General features: G+C 34.2%; 2 protein-coding genes across 12 annotated transcripts; both read left to right on the top strand.

Moving 5' to 3' along the window:
- Positions 1,106-5,905, top strand: LOC105173653 (nuclear transcription factor Y subunit A-3). Of its 9 annotated transcripts, none has more exons than XM_020697910.1 (7): positions 1,106-1,127; positions 3,397-3,508; positions 3,595-3,781; positions 4,029-4,138; positions 4,221-4,292; positions 4,695-4,862; positions 5,283-5,905. In XM_020697910.1, the coding sequence occupies exons 2-7, from the start codon at positions 3,446-3,448 to the stop codon at positions 5,628-5,630; spliced, it is 948 nt and encodes a 315-aa protein (XP_020553569.1). In that variant the 5' UTR covers positions 1,106-1,127; positions 3,397-3,445; the 3' UTR covers positions 5,631-5,905. The 9 variants fall into 9 exon arrangements, with proteins under 9 accessions (XP_020553569.1, XP_011093783.1, XP_020553572.1 ...); XM_011095481.2 differs by having other exon boundaries at positions 1,111-1,428; positions 3,397-3,482; positions 3,568-3,781; XM_020697913.1 differs by lacking the exon at positions 1,106-1,127 and adding an exon at positions 1,134-1,428 and having other exon boundaries at positions 3,397-3,473; positions 3,568-3,781.
- Positions 8,639-16,190, top strand: LOC105173652 (protein bem46). 3 transcript variants are annotated; one of them, XM_011095478.2, is made up of 8 exons: positions 8,639-9,097; positions 10,277-10,312; positions 10,457-10,535; positions 10,677-10,731; positions 10,935-11,051; positions 12,091-12,255; positions 15,406-15,643; positions 15,913-16,190. In XM_011095478.2, the coding sequence occupies exons 1-8, from the start codon at positions 8,860-8,862 to the stop codon at positions 15,930-15,932; spliced, it is 948 nt and encodes a 315-aa protein (XP_011093780.1). In that variant the 5' UTR covers positions 8,639-8,859; the 3' UTR covers positions 15,933-16,190. The 3 variants fall into 3 exon arrangements, with proteins under 3 accessions (XP_011093780.1, XP_020553614.1, XP_011093781.1); XM_020697955.1 differs by having other exon boundaries at positions 15,777-16,155; XM_011095479.2 differs by having other exon boundaries at positions 8,640-9,097; positions 15,813-16,155.

The following is a 16,837-nucleotide window of genomic DNA, read 5'->3' as shown; positions in this document are numbered from 1 at the left end:
GGGGCAGTCTTGAAATTAAACTTACTTCCAGTGTTAAAAGCAGAATCTCCAGGAACCTTAGCAGTGTCCCACTCTCATGCCAGTGGCGCGTACACGTACAGCCAATAAATGGAGTCCGGCTAGGCGCCACGCCGATAGGATGACGTGGCGGACGTGGGATGAACGACGCCGTCAGACTGTTAAAGCCTGAAAGGGCGGCTGAGAGTAATGGTTAGGTTAGGCTCGGCTCATTAGATGCTGCGATTTTAAGGATTGGATCCAATGTTATTGCATTTTTTATTTTATTTCATATATTACAAAAATAACGTTATATATTTTGTTTAAATTTTTTTTATATATGGATAATTAAATAAATAAAAATAATAAAATTTGTGATAAAAAATATGATTCGACGCTTAAGTGCTGAGGGTCCATATTTAATATACTTTTACAAAATAATTTTAGAAAGAATTATGTTAGTTTTTACATGAAAAGATATAAAATAATTAAAACTTTGGGAGTTCAAAAATAATAATAATTGATTTATAAATTTAAAGAGGATAACGGTAGTACTGAAACTCAGTAGACATATTATTGACATATTAAATTAAATCTATAACGTCCTTAGAATTTTTATTGGTCTATGATTCAATTGATTTATCATAATTTAATACTCTCCTGCCTTCAAAATATTCAAAACGAATTAATTTTCTACGAATTTCAACAAATATTCACCATCAACTACCCTATCAACAATAAATACACATTTCCTAACCATTCTACTAACATAAATACTTGTTATATTTCTAGATTACCCGAACAATATATTTATTTGGAATCTTATTGTATCTTTTATTTTATTTAAAATAAAGAATATAATAAAATCTAAAATAAAGAAAATTCAACATTTGAATTGATGTGTATGTAGTAGGGGTGATCAGAGTTAATGGAAGTAATGTGAAGAAGGCTCCAAGAGAAAATTGCATCATGGGACCACTACACTCTTCAGTAGAAGAAGACATCAAGTGCTAAAGACAAAACAAGAACAACCCCCCACCCCCACCCCACCCCACAAAAAAAAAATGAAAAAGACCCAGTAAATGAGAAAAAGAGAGAGTTCATATGAGATGATGCCATGAATAGTGGAGGTGGGTGGTAGCCTGTGTCTTTATTATTACTGGTATTATTATTATTATTGTGATGATGATGGTGGTATATATATTTGTGTGTAATATATATTATTTTAATGTAGAAGAAGTAGTGTTAGTATTTTAGTAGGGGAGAGTTTTGAGTTTTGAGTTTGAGTTTAAGGCAAGAATCGTAAGAGTTAGAATCTTATAGGGGGAATAGTTATAGAAAAAGGGGAGTTTGAGGGGAGGGGGACATGCCCAATTTCATCCCAACAGTTGTGTTCATTGTTCCTCCAAGTATTGGCAGCAGATCCTAAAGGTCCCTCTCTCTCCCTCTCTCTGTCTCTCTCCTCTTTCTTTCTCTCTCTTGTTTTTCCCTTTCACTTTCACTATACTATAAATATATACACGAGTTCTCTCTGAAGATCTTTTTTGTGTTTATACATAGTTTCTTTTGTTTTGCTTCTGTTTCTTTGTCAAGAAGCTGCTGACTGTGTGAAGGGGTTTGTTTCCTGTGTGTGTTTGATTCATATTTACTGTTGTATGAGTGTATAAATACATGGGTTTTGTGATCTTGTTGGGTTGGTGGACTTGCTTTGAGGCTCTTGGATGCATGTGAGGTTTGGAGGGTTTGAATTGTTTCTACTGTAATTGGGGTTAGAGTTTCAGTCGAGTTGTTGACTTTCCATGTAAGCTTAGTTCAGGTAAAATTTGATTTTTCTTTCTGGGATTTAAATGAATTTCCATATGAGGATGTGGGGTATATGGGTTCTGAGTTGTGGGCTCAGACTTCTCATATCCAATCCAACCAGTTCCATTTTTGGAGATGTTTTTTGGTATAGTTTGATGGATCTTGAGTGCATGTTGAATTTGAGATGATAGAGTACTAATCTTGGAATAGAATATTAAACTTTGATTTGGGAGTCATTATAGCTTCATGGGATGTGATTTTTCTTCTATTAAGTACACAGAGTTGATTTCTTGACCCCATTTTGGGATGGAGACTTTGTGTTTCTGAATTGGTTTGTTTATTACCTTCTCATTTCTTGCATCATTAAGGATGTTTAAGCTGAGTTTTTGGACACTATTGGAGGTTAGGTTTGCTACTTAGGACCTTGTAAAATACTCAATTGTTGTTGTTTTTTTTTCCATTCATGGGTTCTGAAATTGAGTGGTATTGGAGGGTCAAGATTTCTTTCTCTATCAAAGTTTAGGGGAGTTAGCCCCATTCTATGTCAGAGAGAAGGACCATTTTTTGAGTAGGTAATCTGTTTTTGTTAGCTGTCTACTCCCTTAATTGCATGCTCACATTTTCATTCAAAGCTCACCAACTTCTGTACTCCATCAATTAAATACAACGTTGGAGAAATCGCCTAAATTTGAGGTTCACATAGACATTATTCTGAGTTTGATTATTGGTGCTGTCTTTTAATGTCTGTGTTTTTGCTGAAGTTGCAGAATGATGAGTTGTTAATGAGTGTGAGGGAAACTTATGCTTAAAGCTTTTGTGTGTGTTGTGTCTGCTGTCACGGCGTATTATGGCATCGGTTGCTTTTCCTGCATTGTTTTTTTGCATTTGGCCTTTGCGTTGTTTTTGTGATTGTCTCTTTGTATAGTAATACACCTGTGCTGTGATTGTACCATCGATCGTTAGTGCTATTGGCAATTTTTTCTCTTGAAAGAATTCCTTTGGTTTTTTTAGCTTTTAGTCACAAAACAAAGTTTTAGAATCGAGAAATGGTTATTTGAGTTTGCTTATATCTCGTCTCTCTTGGAAAACTACATAAAGAAGAAGAAAGCCAATGGCGAAGGTAACTAAAAGAAGCAAAAAGATCTAATGAACATGTTCTCTTACTCGTTTGTTCTTTTCTTATCACGGAAAAAAACTTTCATCTACAATTTTAGCTAATAATTCCATTTTTCGTTAGTTCAAGCAGCAAGGAATTTGTGAAAAGATTTCCATTGAGGGCTGATTTCTATTCAGGAGTACATTACACGAGGGTGAATTTTACGTATGATTGTTTTAACTGCATTAGCTCTTGAGTTCGATTATATTCCAACACTTATATTTCACTAATGTGTGCATATGTTTCCTACTGGAATTAAATGGGGAGATATTTGTATATACCGTTGAGTTTGTCTTCTTTCATCTAACTTTCTTCTACTTCTTGTTTCTCTAACTAATGCAATTATGAATTTCCTGCAGTTGTCTTTATCTACCGAACTCTTAACTTGTTAAATTAATTGAGGTGATCGGTTTTGTTATTCTTGTCTTTTCCTCGAGCAGCTAAGTCAATCCAAAAGTGCTCCTCATCATTTCTAAACGCTCATCGGTTATGCTTCTGGATTCAGCTTCTTCACTAAGTAATGGCTGTATGACTTCGAAACTTACCCAAGAAGTATGTTGGACAAGCTAAGCTCCTCGCGTCATTTCAATGTTAATTTTTCTTCTTTGCAGAATTTACACGAGCAGCATTTTCCGCAGACAGTATCCAAAAATCTCAGTTTTGAAGTGGATTATTCTGCGCAACGTGACCTGGAGGTGAAGCATATAAGTTTTCAACTACAAGACCAGCACTCTTCCTCAACTGAATCAACCGGCCTATCTCATCAGGAACAGACTGCTATGGGAAAGACTAGTTCTCAAGATCAATGCGCTTCATCAGACTCTGGTAATAGTGCCTCAGTCTATTCAATCACAATCCTTGGATTTACCATACTTTTACATCTCATTTCTTAGGTTCAGACTATGTTCTGATATTCGTATGATCGCACTGGTAGCCTATCTTAGATTAGCATTGTTGCTTCCCATCATTTTGGTTAATGGGGCTGAGTCGTGCCACAGCGCCAGGCCAAATTGGTATCTATCCTTTTCTTGTTTTGTGATGAAATTGAGTTGGTTCATTATGCTTGACTCAGTGCATGATGATAGCTATGGGAAGCATGGGCAAGATATGAAGGCTGCTATGTTTCTGTGCAATCCGGAGCTGTCCATCAACGCTTCACAGCCTGAAATAAGCCAACCAATTGTAAGTCTCAGTGCCCAGGACGTTCTTCCTTTTTTTTTTCCCAGTTTGATGCTAATTTTATTGCTCCCAATTCTTGTTTCAGGTGCACTTTCCATATGCATACTCTGACCCCTACCTCAGTGGATTATTTACTCCCTACGGACCTCATAATATGGTGGATTTTATCTTCTACTTTATTATTTTTTGATGTCTTTTTTGTATTATGTGTTGCCATGTTCTTCTACCCGAGTTATTTGGCCCATCGCACGCTCCTTCACTTCAGCCTTCCTCCATGAAGACAATGGTGTCAACTTCCCTTCTGGGCTCAAGTTATACATGTGAAACGGCAATTATTTTGTTTTCTGTACCATTGTCCACACTGTTTTTGCCCCATCCTGATGCTTAAATGCAAGGTTTCGAGTCTGTATTACCTGTTATGAGAAGCAAGTCCCAGATCTTGAAATTAAGTCCCCGATTTATTGCCTAATTACGTTCTTCCATTAATTTACTGCTGAATTATCACTGTTACTCGTGTTGTTTCCGATCATGATTTATTATTCATGAAGTGCTTAATCAGATTCAGCCGCAGGTGATGGCCAGCGCCTCTGGTCGGGTTCCGCTACCTGCCGATCTTCCTGAGGATGGCCCGATATATGTCAATGCCAAGCAGTATCATGGAATACTTAGGAGGAGGCAGACGCGTGCGAAGCTGGAGGCTCAAAACAAACTTGTCAAAACTAGGAAAGTAAGTCATCACCGTGCACCTTTTCACTTCGTTAGTTTGCTAGCATTGGCCTCTCGTCTTATTACTTGCTTCAGCTTGTGGTAACTCAACAAAAGATTAAACAAGAGATTTATGGTACCATACAGCAAGATCGACACTACTTCTTGGAATATGTAATGGATTTTCGATTTATGGATAATTACATAAAACCCTTTTGATTATAGTCAAATTGCAGAACTTAGTCACTACTATTTGAAAATTTTGCACTGATATCTTCTGTTAATGATGTTTTCTTTTCAATCCCACTTACATCTCTTGTCAAGTGTTCTTGTAATTATTCAGACAATAGGAATGCATACTTTTTTAAATGTGACTATAGTTGAGGGGTGTATAAATAATTTTCCGTTAAATATACCATGCTAAAAAATCTATTAAATGCAGCCCTATCTGCACGAGTCTCGTCATCAACACGCACTAAACAGAGTTAGAGGATCCGGTGGACGCTTTCTCAGCACGAAGAAATCCCAGCAACCAGAGTCGCTTCCCCCATCTCAAACTACTCCAGACTCTTTTCATTTCGGGAACATGTTGAACTCCAGTGAGCATCGGTTCGAGGCGAACAAGCACGACACTGCCCCTACTACATCGAGGGTTCCGGATTCTGACTCCATCTTGCAGCAGCCAGACGGCAGGTTTCCAAGCCTCCCGTCCCACATGGCGGTTCCCATGCAAGGCAGTGGCAGCCTCGTCTACAATGGGAACCGGCATTATGCTTCCATCGTCCGGTGAGAAGTCGGAAAAACGACTTCCCAACTGGCTGGGCAATTCATCCTTGGCTTTGTTACTCCAGTTCTTGCAGGTTTTATCCTATCAAAAGTATCACAAACGCCACTTTGTGGTGAAGATTGTGTGTATGATAGTTGAATGCTACTTACGTACACTGAACCTGACTGCAGGTAGGACTTAGTTTATGTGTTGTTATCTGGAATTTATGACTCTGGTTTTCTGTGTGTCAGTTCACCACTAACTGCGGATTTTTACTATAGGTAAATTACATTGGCACCCGTTGAAGTTAGACTTAATTACATTAATACTCTCTGTCTTTTATAAAATTACTAGCACATATTTTGAAATTATAGTTGTAATTATAAGTATAATCTTTAATTCGACGACGGAACTTTGAATAAACACCCCTTGGATTATTGCATTAACACCCCTCAAAAGGATGTACATGTAAGGCGTTTTTGTAATTAGACCTGATCTTAAAGGATATCGATGTAATTTTCCTTTGTTATATGGTTGATAACCAAAGCTTATTTTTTCACACTTCCATTAATGGCAGAACACAAACTTGGTAAGTCTAAATTAATTTAATTTATTTATTTTAGAAAATAATGTGTCGGTTTATATATATTTTACTTATAATATATTTTAAAACATAAAATAATTATTTATTATATGCACACAGGGACAACGTGCCATATCAACTAATATTATATATAATTTCAGAGCACTCTATTAGTGTCTTTAATTTATTGGTATGTTATTTTTTATATTGAATAATGGATATTAACTTCCCCACTCATCATTATTTTTTTATAACTACCTTTTGGTATTTTTTTTTCCTCAATTCATATTTATCATATATATTTTAGGTCATTTTTAATATTATAAAAAATAAATAATATAATGTTAAAAAATATTTTATAAGAAATTATGTACATAATTAAAACGTGCCACACTTACTAGTATATATTATCAAAAGGCAAAATATTTTAGGCAATTTGTACGCCAAATCCCACGATAAAATATCACTAACTTGATCATCGTAACGTTTTTATGTTAAAAACGACCGTAACCCTTATAATGTATGCGTTGATTTCAGAATTATTCCTTACAACTGGTCAAGCTCCTAACCCGACCATGTGGATACACATATATAGACTGATACTATATTATTAAGGATGTGGGTTTTAGAATAATTAATTCCGTATATGAAAAAAAGCATTTTTAAATATGATTATATAAGTTTTTCTAGTGAATTATCATAAGTAATCGATTACGATTAAGTGTACTCATATATAGACATGACAACAGGTTATGTCTGAGAGACATGATAACAGGTCATGCCTAGGAGACCCGACCCATCAAGATTTGTTAGGATTTGGAATTCGACCCGGCACAGACCAAGATTTGGTAGATCTACTATAAGATTTTTAAAATTTCAAAATATATATATTTGAGTGCTACCATAACTTATAAGTATGATAAAATAATATTATTGAAAAATGGTTTTTATTTTTATAAGTTTATGTGTACACATCTTAGACTTTAGAATGTCAAAGCTTTCAAAAATTTATGTTACTTATATATATTTTATTTCATATTATTGTTTTAATTTATAGAATTAGTTTTAGTATTATATGTACAGCGGAGTGCTAATATTTTTTTTTATGAGTTACAATCCATTTGAATTTATAAATATAAGCCTTTTTGCGCGCATTATATACATATTAAATGTTGTCGGATATCAGTACATTTAAAACAAAAACAAAAAAAATAAAGTTAATAGCTGAGAGGACATAAAAGGAAGCAACCTCTTGTGTTATTGTAAATGAGTAAATTATTTTTTTATGAAAAAAATAACAATTTAACTTCTTGTATTTTTAAAAAATACAACAATTTATTTCCCTATATTTTTAAAAAATGAAACGATTTACCTCTTTAGACAGGAAGATAAATTGTTTCATTTTAAATAATATAGGGGGTAAATTGTTATTTTTTTTTCATATCGGTGTAATTTGCTCATTTACAATATCACATGGAGGTAAATTGTATTAAACCCTTTGAAAAATTAGAGAATATTTTGTCCATCAAATATTTTATTTATTTATTATCTTTTTGCCTTTTCTTTTTGCTGATGGGTAAGATAGCCAATTTATGAACTCCACCAACTTTTTTTGAAATTGATTGAGTGCATTATATGACCAGTCCAATATTATATTTGAATTAATGAATTTTAAGAATTAAGGAATTTGAAATTTATGACACATTCATCAAATTGTTTGACTAAGCTCATGTGAAGTTATTTAATATTTTTTCTTAATTTATTTTTTAAATTCAAATGGTTAGAAATAGAATAAATTACATTGAGCCTAATAATAATTATAAATTATTTTATTTAAAAAATTATCAATACTATCTTATATTTGATGAAAATATGTAATCCTTGGACAAAAGCTCGGAATTGTCAACTTCGTTCTTAATAATTTTTTCTCTTGAAAAAAGAATTTAAATACTATAAGAGGTGGATGAAAATTTTTCGAAATTTATAAAGATATTATTCATGTAGCCCGTAATGTTTTTTATAAGATTTTAAAAAATAAATAAAATCATAATATACAATCAATAAATCCATTTTTGTAAGTTCACCATAAAAAATGAATATAAACCCAATGGAGACTAATGAATTGAGTTAATTATTTAGGGGGTACTTGTAATTTACGAGCAATGATGTTATTTGTAATTACGTCGAATATCAAATATTTATATGTAATTATTTAGGAGAAATAGCATCTTTCGTCTAGTAACTTAGGAATTTTGTTTTCTTAATTCTATTGGTACGGAATTTTCACTTTTGGTCACATAAATTTAACAAAATAGCATTTTTGATCCCCTAATACTTTTTTGTCAAGAATACAAGATAAAAAAAATGGTAGATTTTTAAAATTAATAGGACCAAAATAAAACCATCTTAAGTAAATGATGGGATGAAAAATATTAAGAAAGTAATTATTCCATCACAAACAGAATCTCACATCCAAAGGTGGGCTTTTGGATTGAATACAGATCAAAAGGTCGTCGCCAACGACCTAAAAACTCCAACACCGTTTGCTGATTCCGTTGTCTCAGTGAAGCAAAATCTCTACATGCTATACATACACAAGAGACGGATATACAAGCGCTTATATAGAAAGAGAAAGTAGAGAGAGGAACAAAGAGGGGAAGGGAATAGATCATGGTGTCGTACATAAGCGCGTTGCTGTACGGAGTTGGCGGGATAGTGGTGGCGGGGATGGCATTGCTCGTTGCTTTTCAGGAGAAGCTTGTCTATGTCCCGGTGCTGCCTGGACTCACTAAATCCTACCCTATGACGCCAGCCCGCCTCCGTCTCCTTTATGAAGACGTATGGCTCACATCCTCCGATGGCGTCAGCCTCCATGCCTGGTTTATAAAGCTCTTCCCCGATTGTCGAGGTGCCTGTCATTTTAATTTTATTGCGAATTATGATTCTAATTCTAAGATGTTGGATTTGGATCCACTTTCCTTGGGCAAGGTAGGGTTCTCAAGGTGGTGTGTTTTATCTTGTGTGCGTGTCTATGCCCTCGTGATTGTGTGTTTATCCTTTCATATGTGCTGGTAAGTTTAATTAAAGCAAATCTAGTTGTTGGCTGAAAGTTTGTTGTTAGATTGATTACCTTTAAGGTAGTATGTCTTGGAAGAAAGGGTGTGATTGTAATTTTCCTGATACGATGATGGGGGTGATCTTTTGGAGTTGTGGTATGTTCCTCATTGGCGTTGATGCAGAATATAATTGACAACTTTGCAGTGTAATAAACGGCAAAGTAATTTACACAAGAATGGGGAAAAATTTAGAAACCAAATAGGCAAATAGTTCTATAAAATGCCTAGGAAGTTGATCTGAGAATATTCCAGTTGACTTCTTTTTGTTGTGAAAATTCTTTTTCTCATGGTGATAATTTTCTTATGATACTTGCTAAAAAGGAGTAACATTGAAAATTTCAAATTTATAGTGACATCATGTCCATAAACCTTTGCCTGAGATTGCCTGTTTAATCTTTTTTTCTCCTCTATAGGTTTTCTATTTAATGTGCATAAAATGGATTTTATTCAGCATCGTTTAAGCTAATTGTATTTTGACTCTTGATGTATGTGAGCAATAGTGTGATGATCTACTTAAATGGTAAACTATCTCCTTTGTAGTGGTTGATGTTGCTAATAACGCAGAATACGAATAGCACTTCTGTAGAATATTTGTTTGATGGGTAGGTACTTGATTTGCTTCTTCTGTTCTTGATGTTTGATGGATAGTTTCACATAATTTGGAATATTTTTGGAAAGATGTGATTCCATTTTGAAAATCCTACTGAATGTAAGCTTCTCGAATATAATAACAAGTTTAGTTGCAAGATAAATCGAAGTATGAGAATGGAAAAAAGGTTTCTCATGATCCAACAGTAGTTCCAGGTGGAACCTCCTATTAACCAGTAAATCCATCTTTCACATGGCAGCTTTTTTCACTAACTATTCCTGTGCTTCTTCTTATTGTTTTATTTTGCACTTATGGTTTGCATTTAATTGTTGGCTCTTTTTGTGTGCATTAAACCTAAGACCTGTTGTCATTGAGTTTGCAGGTCCAACTATTCTCTTTTTCCAGGAAAATGCAGGAAGTATCCTTTTGTTGTTCTATTGCTTGAAGATGACTATTTATTATACAATTCCTTATATCTGTAGATTGCTTTCAACATTATGTTTTCATCTGTAAGTGTGCATGGGGTACATCTATTTCGGAGGCCTTCACTAGTTGATTACAGACATTGCTCATCGTCTTGAAATGGTTCGCATTATGTTGCAGAGGCTACAGTGCAATGTGTTTCTGCTTTCTTACAGAGGGTAAGTGAACATTGCCACCTTCTTCTCTTCAACCTCTTTTTCATGCTCTTATATTGATGGTCTATCCAGCATATTTATGACTTTTGTGCATACTGCTTGTCTAAAAAATTGGTAAAATTGTTCTGACTCTTTGATACTCAGTTATGGAGCTAGTGAAGGATTGCCTTCACAACATGGTATCACAAAGGATGCCCAGGTTAGTTGCTAGCCATTTTGTTTCACTTACACAAAATTTCATCATCTTTCAGTTAGTGCTATTTTGTCCCTGTCTTATTATTTTAGTGATGATGTCTGGGTCTCTTTAACTCTGTTGGAGTTGGGGGCAAGGGGAGGATGATGAGGGTCTGTATAGGTGACCTGATAAATTTAACTTAATTCATTCAATTCCTTCTTGAGTAGGCTGCATTGGATCATCTTGTCCAGAGGACAGACATTGACACATCCAAAATTGTAGTCTTTGGAAGGTCACTTGGGGGAGCTGTTGGGGCTGTTCTTACCAAGAACAATCCAGACAAGGTAATGACTATAGGAATCTTGTACCTAAAATTATATCCATGCAGGCAAAGAACCATTTTGTTGCCATAACCCGCTAGTTTTGTTTTTTCTGTCATGATGAGTTGCTCTTGGTTTGAGCTTTGAGTTAGTCTATCCTTGCTCAGGTGTAGAAGCTCTTGATATTATCATAGCTATGGTGTCTATGGCTTTCAATTATAGAGAGTTACTGGTAAAAATGTGTTAATTTATTTTAAGTGCTAAGCACTCATTTTGTTGCATTTTGCAGAAATCATGTCTTGGAAACAAGGTTTTGGAAAGTAATTTCGAAATTTGATTAGTTGGTGAAAGTTCCCATATTCTTGATTATGTTTGGAAACTGAACATGCGCGTGATGCAATTTTGAATCCTGTTTCTGACCAGAAGCATGCATGAGTTGGAAAACAATGACAAACTTGTAAACATTTATGTTCTCAAGCAGAAATCCAACAATTCCTGTATGTTGAATCAATAACATAGGATACAGAAGTACACGGTGTACTCTGAATTGGTTAAAGGAATACCAGTTACTTGACTTTCCCAGATTCCCATTGTTTTGTTCTGTTGTGATGCATGCGCAGTATACTTACCTGGCCTTTTGAATTCCTTGCCCCTTTTTGGTACCATCCTTGTGTTGCCAACTCCACATGATGTTCAACTTGTTGCAGCACTACTCCTAGTTCATAGGTGATTAAGTTATGGTATGACACACTAGTTTTGACGAGGTGGCCATCTTACCCTTTGTACTAAAGACTTACTGAAACATGTATTCTGTAAGGTATATTATTTATCAAGTCGTCTATTAATTCCTATTCCATCATGTGGAGTATTTTCATGTCAGTTTATCGTTCATTGCTCATTTTCACCTCTTTTATCATGTTTAGCTTTTCATTGTACCTTCTTTTTTTTCTCCTATTAAATGTAGTTCTATCTTGCTGTTTTAGAAGAACTTCTATCGTAATGTTTCTGGAGGTAAACTGAAGCACACCAGCCATTATTCACAGTTGTATGTATGTTACTGCAGGTTGCTGCTTTAATATTAGAAAATACTTTCACATCCATACTGGACATGGCTGGTGTCCTGTTACCCTTTCTGAAGTGGTTTATTGGAAAAAGCAACACAAAGGGTCCCAGAGTCCTGAATTTTCTAGTTCGGTCTCCATGGAGCACCATTGATATTATCAGCGAGGTGAGGCTTTTACTAGGGACATTTTTTTTCAAAAAATAAAATTTTAGTGCTTGTTGGAGGAGTATTAGTGTGAGTCCAAGATTGTATAAGTTCATGGGATCAGGGTAATACTTATTCAATCGAGCCAAATATGAGTTAAAACTCTACCAAGTTTGAGCTAAAGTATAGTAGTCACATTTTAAGACGAGCAAAGTGTGGGTACGGGTAATTCAACCTAAATTGTTCTTGAGCTCATACCGCAAAAAAATTTTTGCTGATCAGATAAAAACATATTTAAAATAACTCACAGAGATACTATTTTACTAATATTTGGTGCGTCTTTTCTTGTTGATAATAACTTTTCTGTTTTTAAGTCCTGGGTACACTTTTTTAGCATATTGGAGTACCTAAGTTCATAGTTAGTTGGTTTCTACTTACTTGGAATATGCCTTTATATAATGCTTGAGATTATATGGAAACTAATTGGGTTCATTGGTTTAGGACAAAATATGAAGATTAGATAATGTATTCCCACTGAATTTAGTGTAAAAAATCATGGTATACAAGATATCTTCAAAAGTTTGCTATTGCATTCGATTTTAAAAGAACACAACAGCTCAATTGAAGAGCAAAAATGTACCTATGAAGATAATGATTTCTGAATTGATGTCCTTCAAATCCTTATAGATTAGCATATTGGTTTCTATATCCTACCTAATGTGTATTCTGTCATACTCCTGTGAACATCAATGCTAGTAAAACATCTACTTTTTTTTATTATTGAAGAGCATCCTTTTGTGAACATTAATGCTTGTAAAACATCTGCTTTTTTATAATTGAAGAGCATCCTTTTGGTGTCGTCTGTTGCTTCTTATTTTTTAAAATTATTTCATCAATTTTTATTTTTCTTTCTTTCTCAACCTCTTGTTGTCTATGACTCCCTCTCTCAACTTCCATATTTATTTTTCTTCCCCACTCTTCTCTCAATAACTTCTATGTTTTACTATTTTTTGTTTATTTAACTAAAATACATAATTTGAAAATTAAACAATTATATTTCTTATAAATGTAACCACACATTTGGATGTGCCACATTTATTAGAATGCATATGTAATTGATTAAAAGAGTCAGGATCCAGATTTACTGGAGAAATGAATTAAACTGAATTCATCTTGTAAATGACAGGAGAAAAAATTGTAACAAAATAGTTTGTTTGACAAATGGTATATTGCATTAATACTACACGTGGCAACTCGTGGTTAACAGGCTTTTATGTTATCAGGTGTGTTACATATCTTACGAATTTAATCCACCAGTTTGATATATCCAGTCTTAATAATTAGTATTTCTGTAATAGTTAGTCTCAATAATGAATTTGTTCAAGCTGAGTGACTAAAAGCAAGATTGTCTTGACTTGTGGTTAAGCTCATACTATGTGTATATTATTACCATGACAATACATATAAAAGCATGTTCTTTGAAATTTCTTGCTACTTGTTTTCATCTCTCTCCTGTATCATATAGTATGTTTGACCCTTGGCCTGTATGCATTTTCCAGACCATTATATTACCTAATTAACAAATCTGTAGGTTTCTATGTTGTTTCTTTGAAGTCTATCCATCCTCATTTCGCTTTTCAGTTAAAACTTCTAGAATAGATTAAGTTGCAATTCTACTTATTTTTGGGGTTGCTAAAATGTCTAAGGTAAGTGTCTATTTTTAATAGCTATTAAGTTTCTCTTGCTCGCACTTACCAAGTATTGAATAGAGCAATTATGAAAATTAATGAAAACTAACTGTCCTTGATTTAAGTAGATTAAACAGAACCCTGACTTTGTTATACCCATTTTCAACTCGACCCAAGATCTGCTCACTTTGCCAAAAACGTCCCTGGTGACTTGGGTAGATTTCTGGTCTTCATTTTGTCTGAAGCAACAGATTTTAAAGTTTGAACTTAAATGAAGTTTTCCCTTAACACTCTGTACTGTAATCCTGTGTCTTCCAGCAACTTATACTGAGCTCTGGTTAAACTATTATCCTGGTCCGGCAGACTATGAGCCCTTTGTCTCTGGAGGCCATTTGTATGCGTCATTACTGCCTTTTGAATGCTCCATACAAGCAGAATTGCGTGTTGGATGGTATTTGATGTATCTGGAAAGCTTCAACGCTATACTTCTGGATGATTGTTCCTGTGAATGAGTTCTAATTACCAAAAACCTTAGTTTCTGTGAAAAAATACTTTTGGAGTTTAGAATTTGCATATATGGCATACAATTCTAGTAGGTATTAAATTCTTAACTGCTTTTGGGATGACAGTTGTATTTTCCGTTTTTGCTAAAGAAACTGCTTTTATTCAAACAAAGGTACATCAGAGGAGCTTTTTTCTTAGGTGTGAAAATAGTTAAAAATAAAACTGCCACCAGGAAATTTAAACTGCTGATACTGTTCTAGTATTATATCTAATTGGTATAGAATAATTTGGAAAAAGGTCTTAAATAATCTCACACCACAAAGAAACATGAAAAATCAAATCATGTAGGAAACATAATACTGCAGATCTCATTACTGATATTGAGAACCTATTCACAATGTTTGGATTCGTTTTCTGAGTGTTTTGTGTTTTATGGAGATAGAGAGAGAAAAACAAAGATAAATAAGTGTGTGTTAGAGATAGTATGTATGTTTGGATTTGTTGTTGGAGATAATTTAAAATAAGTATTATATGTTTAATGTTGTGTTTGGGGAGACAAATTACTATTCATTGTCAAATCATGTCTTTTTTGTATATATTTATGTATATGTGTGTGTATGTATGTATTTATACTAAAACAGTTAAAAACATTTAAAATTAGGTGTTTTTAAATGGTGGCAAACATTGGGTATGTTTTGACTTGTCTCAAAAACAATTTGAAAATGAAAACAAACATAGTGATTGTGTTTATGCTACTGCAATCTCACTTGTAGAGTCTAATTACCTGAGTTCTTATATTCTCTATAGCTCCTTTCAACTCCAGTTGGCATAAATTATGGATATTGCATGCATTGTTGCTATAGCAAGATGAAAGTGGTTCATCTGGCGTTCCTTCATGTTCTTGTTTCTCAGACATGTTTTTCATAATAATGACTGTTAGCTATATGCATTACATCCTATCTAATGCTTTCAACTGCAGATTAAACAGCCAATCCTTTTCCTCTCTGGACTACAAGATGAAATGGTTCCCCCATCGCACATGGAGATGTTATATGCTAAAGCAGCCACACACAATCGGCAATGCTTATTTGTAGACTTCCCCACTGGCATGCACATGGATACATGGTTAGCTGGTGGAGATCGTTATTGGAGAACAATTAAGGAGTTCATTGAAAATAGTGTCCCGAATAAGAAAGATGAGGACTCTTCTCGAGAGGGTAAGTTTTGGATTTCTTGTTCTTCAAACTCCTTTGCTGCTTCAAATATCTAGTACCAACTTCTTTCTTTCCCATGACTCTGGTTTTGCATGTTTATGTTCTATCTTTCTGTTTTTCACTTTGGTATTGCCAGTCTGGTAGTGAGCCTTTGGTTTTGCACCTGTGTCAGATTTTGAGGCGAAGTGAAGCACTGTGGAGTTTCGCCACTTCAGTGTGTTATATTGGGCGTTCTCGGACTCAACAGTTGTGCCCTCTTTTGAATTTTGCAGTGACTAAAAGCTTCTTGTGACTGCCCACCGGTGCATCTGTTCGGAGCTTTTCTTCTGGGCAAACTTCCAGGAGACGAAAAGGTTTGATGCTTTAGGCATATATAGCTTGACCTGACATACTGCAGTAGATCTCATCGGACCAATGGTATTGTATGAATAATGAACAGGAAAGAATCTCAAATTTAATTCTAGGAATCCGAACTTCCATTGCAATAGTTCTTGTTCCCACTACTAACTTCACTCTCAGTCCACCTCTTTATTGGTTATTCAACCGTAAATCATATTGCACTCTTCAGTTATATTACGCCTTTTCTTTGAGATAGTCTGAGCAATTTATCGACATCCGATGAGAGTGTGGTCAACATCGTAGAGCTGGGCTTTATAGAAAGACTACAGAGTGCCCCTTCCTGCTGCTGCTTGTCCTTGTTTCGGGTGTGATGTGTTGTGTGCATGATATGTTTGTGTTTAAATTTGTATGTTCCTTGTTCCTTGTTCCTTGCCTGGCAATTTGTAACTCCAAGATTTATCTCAAATTCTTCATATATAGAGATGTATTTCGCCTTGGACTTTTGCCATTGAGATCATGTAAAATTATATGTAAATCTTGATCTCTTCAAATTCTTACAGTAAAGAATCATTACAAGTGAAAATTAGTTTATTAAATAATAATAATTATTATCTATAATAATGAATAAACAAAGCACTATTATTGCCATTTCATAGTTGGTCTAATTTAAAATAGTTTTTTTTAATTTTTTTAAGCTAAAAAATTAAAAAAATAATCATGCATAACTAATGTTATCTTTTTCAAGTTTGATCAATTTTTTATTTAATTAGATAAAAGTATAATAAAACTTCTAATTATGCATATATATTGAGTATGTCTAGACCATTAATATAAACTTGTTTCTTGATTTTATTTTGA

Source organism: Sesamum indicum, linkage group LG11 (genome assembly GCF_000512975.1).
Source record: "Sesamum indicum cultivar Zhongzhi No. 13 linkage group LG11, S_indicum_v1.0, whole genome shotgun sequence".
NCBI classification, from domain to species: domain Eukaryota; kingdom Viridiplantae; phylum Streptophyta; class Magnoliopsida; order Lamiales; family Pedaliaceae; genus Sesamum; species Sesamum indicum.
Note: the sequence above shows the minus strand (reverse complement) of the source record. Positions and strands in the feature narration are given on the sequence as shown.

What these genes read in the sequence shown, in the direction of transcription:
- LOC105173652 (XM_011095478.2), top strand. Translation starts at nt 8,860, where the DNA reads ATGGTGTCGTACATAAGCGCGTTGCTGTACGGAGTTGGCGGGATAGTG. An exon ending in TTTCTGCTTTCTTACAGAGG is followed by an intron (nt 10,536 to 10,676) that starts GTAAGTGAACAT and finishes TTTGATACTCAG; the next exon opens with TTATGGAGCTAGTGAAGGAT. An exon ending in TGAGGACTCTTCTCGAGAGG is followed by an intron (nt 15,644 to 15,912) that starts GTAAGTTTTGGA and finishes TGAATTTTGCAG; the next exon opens with TGACTAAAAGCTTCTTGTGA.
- LOC105173653 (XM_020697910.1), top strand. Translation starts at nt 3,446, where the DNA reads ATGCTTCTGGATTCAGCTTCTTCACTAAGTAATGGCTGTATGACTTCG. An exon ending in CTTCGAAACTTACCCAAGAA is followed by an intron (nt 3,509 to 3,594) that starts GTATGTTGGACA and finishes CATTTTCCGCAG; the next exon opens with ACAGTATCCAAAAATCTCAG. An exon ending in AACTTGTCAAAACTAGGAAA is followed by an intron (nt 4,863 to 5,282) that starts GTAAGTCATCAC and finishes TATTAAATGCAG; the next exon opens with CCCTATCTGCACGAGTCTCG.